The 8395-nt window shown below is 35.0% G+C and overlaps 1 protein-coding gene across 1 annotated transcript; it reads left to right on the top strand.

Moving 5' to 3' along the window:
- Positions 1-4236: 4236 nt before the first annotated feature.
- LOC108376192 (enhancer of mRNA-decapping protein 4 homolog) lies at positions 4237-6564 on the top strand (the record flags this gene model as incomplete). Its single annotated transcript, XM_017632380.1, has 5 exons — positions 4237-4420; positions 4618-4799; positions 4864-5069; positions 5876-6258; positions 6311-6564. Coding segments are annotated over exons 2-5 (1022 nt in total), but the record flags the coding sequence as incomplete, so codon positions are not given.
- Positions 6565-8395: the final 1831 nt, after the last annotated feature.

Genomic DNA, 8395 nt, shown 5'->3' with positions numbered 1-8395 from the left:
GGCTCGCTTGAAATATGTACATGAAGATGTATGGAGGTGCGCACATTACACCAGCTTAATCGCTCTGACCAATAAGTTGTGGTGCAATGGAAAGACTAGCGAGCACATCTAAATTGGCGGCCGATAAAGTCCGTGGTGTGCGATGGATCTAATCCATTATAAATAAGAAATATCGCTGTTTTATTTTCATTTTTATGATTTTTATTCATGTGATTAGCAGTGGCAAAAATGTATGTATAAAATACGTATATTTATATTAAAAATTAAGTGATCAGTTATGAAACAAATGAATCTTTACATGTTCTGTTAAAAAATATCTAAAATAACAAGCGATAATCCCCAAGTTCTATATCGTAGCAGTGGCCACATTTCGTGTTTGTCACAGACACGGTTTATGTCAAAAATTTTTAAGTGAAACTACCTTCTAAAAATTATTGTATCATGCTGTATACTGTGCAGAAAATCACTTTCCACTGGCGTAACCGACAGTTAGCGCAATTATTCGCTTTTTAAGCATTTTGTAGATTTCGAAATTTGTTCGGTATGTACTTTTCCAGTTATTCCTCTTAAAAAGAGCCAAAAAATAACCAAGGGTATTGCCGAAGGTTTTTTTTGCTTGTGAATACAACTGGATTTAACACTGCATTTACAAAAACAACTGGTGAATAATTTTACATACATATTCAGGAGCCAATTCTTGTGTTGTAAATACGTGAAGAGAAAACATTGTTCACCACTTCACACAAAATTACGATTCTGTGTTCTATTGGAAATAAAATTACATATCGTTACCTTAATATAGAAAGGCCCTAACTCATTTTCTTTCCAAACTCAGCTTTGTACAAAAGTCGGCAGGGTGTTCAATAAGGACCTAATACAATTTAAAAACAGCAACTACATCAATTAATTTGTTTCAGTGTGTATTAAAAACCCACGTTTTGAAGGAATCTGCAACTGAAGATCTTTGGTTTTTTTTTATATAGCTTTATGACTACTCTGTAAAGAAACAAAAGTTTGAGATATGGCCCTTCTATATTAAGATAACGATGTGTACCCAGTAGATAATTTCAAAAGTTAAAATCCGAAAGGCCTTCCTGATAGTCAAGAGACCTTCCTCTCTACATTCCTTTCTCCTTTCTCTTTTGTATGGAGTGGCACAAATCTTCTTTCTTTCACTACCCATAGAAGGCCTTACAGGAGGGCTTTTATAGGACGCACTTCGGAAGGCCTTTTGGAGGAGTTATTTTAATGTTTTTCCTTTAATTTATAAAAATCATACATCTTTGAAGTATTTGCTTACGGTTTATATGAAATATGTGTTGTTGCAACTTAAAATGTTTATTGAAATTCATTTGTAATGCTAAATAATATATACTTAAGCATTCGCGTAAACTGTAAATGGATAAGCCCTTCTAGGTGCAAAGAAGCACTTTTTTCAGCTCTTCTTGGGTAGGTCTCTTAGAATGGCTTTACTTAAAAAGGTCTACTATAAATTATCTTCTGGGTACTTGCAAAAATTGTTCACTATGAAAAGTTTTTTCACAAAGTTTTGTGGCTGTGAAAAATAATAATTGGGCATTTTGCTCAAGACATCTTCTTGTGATAAAGAACATCATTGGTTTACACTCACAACTATTTATCAAATAATAACTTGCTGGATGTAAATAGATAAGGAAAAAATTAAATTCTCGCTGAGTTTGAATTTTTTATTAAATCCACTTCACCACTTCATAGGGCGAGAATTGGCCCCACATAATACATATGTATTATTTTGTCTTTCATAATTGCACGATTTTTTTATTTACATACTTAATCGATTAATATTTGTAAATAAATACTTACTATTACTATGTTTATGTTTTTGTAGATTCATTAAACATAGTCGAAAATGCCTGCAAGGCACCATTTCGTGTATGTATTTTAACTACGATTTGTAAACTGACAAACGCATAACCGTAGTATGTATGTATGTATGTATATGAAACTAGATCGTTTCGTTTATCGTTAATGAAATGGTATCTTCGTAATTAATCCATTATTGATCCTTATATTTTTTCCTTATTTCACAAAACATACGTACATACATACATACATACATTGCCAATATCATATGCAAATTTTTTTTGCTGGGGTTAATTTCCATATACATACATATGTACATATGTAGTTACAAAAATGTACATATATACATATGTACATAGATACTATAACAATAGATTTCTGTTAATCATTCGTAATATGGTATTCTTCATGTAATTTAATTATTAGTAGCAAACTAAGAAAAACCCCGAGCAGTCTTTATAAGGCTGGGTATATGTGATTGATCGCTGTTGTTTAAAGACATGTTGACTAACAAATTTGTAAACTAGTAGAATTTCAAAAGTTATGTTTAGGTTTTATGTACTCTAATTAAAAATAAATAAATAAAGCCAATATCAGTAGTTTAAATATTTAATTGAAATGCATGTGTGTAGGTAAGGAGTGGTTAGATGGGGCATACTTCTACCCCCTAGGAAGGAAGTAGGTGCTGACTGTTCCCAGCATTATTTAAAAATAGAAAGTGTTTTTTAACAGCACACTAGGGAATTTGACAATTTTTTTGGATAAATTCGTTATAGTTAAAACAAGTAAATGATTAAAAAACATGAGTTTTTCATTGATTGCCATATGATTTTCCACATTTTTTTGCAAAAAAAAATATATCCTAACCTTTGCCTACCTAACTTACGGGTTTACACCAGACCAGAGAACGTATATGAATGAGAAGGCGCATTTTCAGTGTGAACTAATTGTCGCCAAAAATTTTGAGGTGTGGTCGAGCAAATATACCACTCGTCGACGAAATGTACCACTCGTCGACGGACGGTGTCGGCTGCCACCATACCAAAAATTTTTCCGTCCCACCACACCGACGAAATTTACCATAGTTCAAGGCAAAATGAAAAAATAAGAACGAAAAAGGAAAGAGGAACCGAAATATAATATGCACAAGGGTTGCGGAGGCAGGCGGAGGTGGCCCAAAGTTATGCGGTAACATATGTACATAAAAAAATAATAAAAAAATATTTCGACGAATTGATAACCTTCTCCTTCTTGTGAAGTCGGTTAAAAACAAATACACCAGCAAGCTTTCAGCGTCAAATGATTTCAGAGTAAAATTGTCAAAGCACCCAATAAACTTAAAAGAAATAATGAAATCATCAAAACAATTTTAGTCCTTACGTTTAAGCAATGTGTTTTCTTGTTTTCGTAGACATTTGAAGAATAGGGGTGCCGCGAAATTTTTTTTAGCACAACAAGGGTGCCAAGGTGAAAACAGTTTGGGAACCCCTGCCTTAGGCTTCCCGTGGAAACGATTTTGAAATCGGACATATAAGTAATCATTTCAAATAATGTTAACGTTCAAGTTTTGCTGTGATGTGGTGGGAAAATTTAACGAAATATTGCGTATCTTCTTGAGAGGAAAATGGAATACAACAACAACATTAGTAAATGGAAGGGCAAATTGCAAATTGCTAGAAAACTTGCAACTTAATATGTTAACCCTTGTGTTATGCAATAGCGAATAAATACAACCCTGTGTCGGCTTTTGACAATTCCTCTTGCTTTTAATATTTTTTCATTACTCCTTCAGCAGCGTTGCCGTTTTGATACAATTGTATACTTTTTGATACTTTTTTTTGTCTAAATTGTCAGATTTGATACTTTTTTGTTCATAAATTTGATAATTTGCTCATGCTTGTGTTATTGTACAATAACACATATTATCGTATGGCGGCAACTGCGCAATTTTTAGTCTAGTTGTTATAAAATAAGGATAAGAGCGTAGAAATAATACATTTTTTTTTATATGCCTTTTTAGCGTTTTAAAGCTGAAGCTATCAAAATATACAACGCATATTAATCTTTTTGTACATATTTAATTGAGTTTCGACGAAATAAGGTTTGCGCAATTTTATTTTGTTGTAATTTCCAGAGTATTGACTTGTACAAATCTTTGGTTGCGCAATGTTTTGTGTGCTTTAAGGGCCCTTGAAGTTTGTTCTTCGATATGCAGATAAGCATACAGATCCTCTGTTTGTTTTATTTTTTTTTTAATTATGGATTTAGTTATAAAATTTAAATTATTATTTGTTTTTCAAATAAAAGTCTAAAAATACCAGTTGTGTTTGCTTTTGATACTTTTTCTGCTTGGCAACTGATACTTTTTTTTTCAAGCTCGCGGCAACGCTGCTTGTCAGTTGCTCTTTGCGGCGTTGGGAAAATTATTTTGTGGCTGCGAATTGAAAATGTGAATAAATAAACCCAACAGTATTTGGAAAACTTAAAATACATTTTTTACGTTTATAAATGGAAATATATATACGATTGCTTAAATATACACACTTATAATTCAGCGGAAACGATAACCTTTCTGATTGTAAGCCAGAAGTGTTTGTAATCGAGTTTTAAAAACTTTGTTAAACCTCTAAACTTGAATACCAGGCTAAAGAAAATAAAAGTTGTCTAAATCTCAGGAGTTTGAAAAACAAAGTTTATATTTATTTACTCGGCGTCTATGTGTAAATGTTAATTTCGGTGCTGACTATAATAGCGCTTATAAGGAGTTCTTTACAGCGGATGCAAAGGCGTGGTAATCCGGATTCATACTTTAACATAAGTGGAACGGCGAGTGAAAATACAATGAACGTGAATTATATGGGACAGCAACAAAAATCTAACGTTGGAAATGCAGGTTCTGCAGGGCTAAATAATGATGTTTCAAATGGTACTGTTGCGGTCTCTAGCGGCAGCGTCATGTAAAGAAAAAAATTCTGAATAACATATTGGAATCATACATAATATTTTAATATCCCTCTTTAGCACATTTAAAGCTGATGACGAGCAATGCACCCATGAAATTACCCACAATAATGTAAACGTTATCGGCAGCCCCGGTTCCCATGACCACGGATCTTCTAAAGTCAAATTAAAAAACATTGTGGATTACAAATGGGAATTAAAAAATTATCCGGGTCATTTAATTGCAGTGCATTTAGACGGAAAACATATTGCCTATGTCATTAACGGTATATGAAACATGTAACAATATACATATCGTTGATGAAACGTATAAAGGTCCTATAACAGCAATTTTTTGAAATACGGTTTTTGCACTTTTAAGTACCTTATACTAAAACACACCCCTTCAAAATTTTTAGAACCGCAACTTAAATCCAATGATTTTGTCACTTTAAAAAGTCCCAAGCATAGAATTGGATGAAAAATGAAAAATGTCAGTCGGCTCCTCTACATTTTATCGACGATACATACCGTCGCCTGTGTAAAAGATTGTCGTAAGCGCAATTTTGACGATGTTTAGTTCTAGATGCAGTTATATATTTTGAAATAAGGTCTTTCGGTTCGTGTTATCAGTTTGTAGATATCTCCCTTGGTTTCCAAGATATTTAGTAAAATTTTGTCGATAATCTAGTAAAAATTTAGTTAGTGGTGCAGTCATATTAAACTAATCAATATCTTAAAAACGGCGTTCTCCATTCTCTCCTTTGGTTTCCGAGATATTGAGTAAAAAAAGTCGTTAATTTAGTAGAAATTTTTTTACGACAAAATTTTATTAAAGAAACTTCTTCATAAACTCAAAACTAATTAACAATAAACATTAAAAATTAGATAATTTAATAATTTTGTGAAGTAGTAACATTTTCCGAGACTTTGGAGAAAATCTATCTTTGCGTTTATGATATATTGCATTCCAAACTTCAATCGCGATTTCCCACAACCTGCCGAAATTAACATACGACAATCTTTTACCCATGCGGCGATATATACATATACATATACGTTTCACAAAAATGTATTTAATCATTTCTTGTAGTTAATAACAAACTATCTCGAGTTGAGGGCATGGTTCGTGTTGTAAAGGCTCAGTCGGGACTCCGTGCACTAATCAAGGGAATGACGGGAGAAGTCCTTGACCTGCAATTTGCGCATATTGAAAAGGAGCGTATACTTGGTTCGATTGACATGAACTCACTTTATATACACAAAATAGATCTTGTGGATGGCACCTTGATTTGCAATCTTTTAGTAAAAATAGATGATCCGTTGAATAATTACTCTCCCAAATATGACAAAATATCATGGTGTCCTTTTATTGATGTTCCCGGTGAAGATGACGAAGACAGTCAGTTAATTGTGTGGGCGAGAGGATCAATGTTGCAATGTTTTAATATAAACGTTATAATTTCGGAATATGGAGTATGTATTTTATTTAAAATTGCAAATCAAATACTATTAATTTATATTTTAGATGGGTGTCATACAACCGAATGCTATTTCGACAGGTTATTTGAAAGTATTTGATGAATTGTGCACTATAAGCTGGGTGGCATTGTCTCCCGATGGTTCAACTCTAGGCGTAGGTAGTATTGATGGAGTTATACGTTTCTATCAGGTTTATATGCATGACAAAGAACCACGATGTTTGCATCAATGGAATCCTCATAATGGAAAGCCTATTTCATCCTTCTTTTTTTTAGACAATTTAACCAAAAATGTTTCTGAGTAAGTATAGATAAATAATAGATACATATGTGTATTAGATAATAAATTAAGTAACTGATGTAGGTAAATTTTAAATTAGAATCGAAACTAGCAAAAAAGATTTAAAATGTTTTCGAATTTTAATGCACCAGGTATTGCAAAATTTGCAGCAAATTATTGTTGTAAAAGCATGTTCAATTGCAAAATAAGCAATGTTGGAACTGACTTTGATAAAGTTTTGAGACTCAGTCAGTTGACATTATTTATCAAAAAATAACCAACCGATTTATTTTAAATTAATTAAAACTTTAGCTTTATTATTGTACAAATTATTACGTTTATGTTGACATGTCTGAACATTTATTGCTGCATTTCGCTTTTTGTGAATATATTTTGCATATTTTTTGTGTGATACTTTTTAGTATTTTTATACCCGAGCGCACTTGTGCACAAGGGTATTATAACTTTGTTCACACAACGGTTGTTTGTAACAGGCAAAATGAATCGAGATAGATATAGACAAATATATACGTAAATGATAAGAACGAAAAGAGAAATCGATTAAGCGGTTACTGTCTGTCCGTCCGTCTGTGCACACGATAACTCGAGGAAAAATTGAGATATCTTACCGAAACTTCGGGCGTAGGAAGAATGGTATTGAAAATGGGCAAAATCGGACAATAACCACGCCTACCTCCCATATAACGATAATTTAAAAAATACGAAAACTGCAATATTTTAGTAACTACTGAAGATAATTCACTCAAAATTGATATTTACAATAATTTTTGCACGAAAAATAAAAATATTATAAATTTATTGAAAATGGGCGTAGCCACGCCCACTTATGGTTACATTTGTATATTTTGGTAGCCGCTGCACCAATTTCTTCCAAACCTGACACAGTTGTTGGCCTTGGTACGGAATGACTCGGGGGGGTTTCCTCGACCAAGGGCTGTTGTTTCGGCGATCTAACCCCGTTTAGGTCGGCGAAGTATCTCAGAAGTTGGTCTTCCATAGGGCTACATTTGTTATGTGTACTTCTGCTCAGGGCTGGCAGCGAGTCAAACCCAGGGCCAGAAACCGAGGAACTTCAGAGGACCCGTATTGCGCTGCTCGGTCGCAAACCCCAACTGCGACGCCACCCACTACCACCACAGGGCGGCAACCTCCACAGCAGCGCACTCAGCCACTGGCGGGGAGGTCACACACATCCCTCACATCCCGCATAACTACACGTCTCCCGAACCACATGAAGCTCCTTCAATTCAACTGTAACGGACTTCAAAGCAAGATCGAGGAGATAACCGTCTTCATGGGAAGGCATGGTATATTGATAGCTGCGGTCCAAGAGACGAAGTTGCACAGCAATTCAACATTGTTGAATTGAGCCGGGTACAACGTGCACCGTCGAGATCGCGAGCGAGATAATGGTGGTGGCTAGCGTTCATCACGCACCACACCGTGCAGTATCGTCTTATTGAAGCAAGCATCGACCGCAGGGATACCACCCTAGAATGTCGTACCGGCAGGATGCATTACGGACCCACGACCAAATATCCCTGCTAAAGCGGCTGTTCTAGCCGACGAGCGTGACAGCCTTCGTCAGGCCGATCCCGGAAATCCCCTTAGCAGGCACCTCAACGCGGAGATTTGGCAACTAGTGAACGTACATAAGCGGAAGAAATAGGAAGAGCATCTGCAGACCTGTACCTAACCTCTGGTGTGAGTAAACTTTGGTCAACCGTGAGGTCACTGTCCAATCCGTCGAAATTTCTTTCGGCGACCTTGCTTCGTCGGACGCGGAGCGATGCGCGACCTCTTTAAGCCCGCAGTTCGTACTGCATCCTCC

This window comes from Rhagoletis zephyria, unplaced genomic scaffold (genome assembly GCF_001687245.7).
Source record: "Rhagoletis zephyria isolate East Lansing unplaced genomic scaffold, Rhagoletis_zephyria_1.1 Rzeph_scaffold_10015, whole genome shotgun sequence".
Taxonomy (NCBI): Eukaryota; Metazoa; Arthropoda; class Insecta; order Diptera; family Tephritidae; genus Rhagoletis; species Rhagoletis zephyria.
This window is presented reverse-complemented; position numbering and strand designations above follow the sequence as displayed.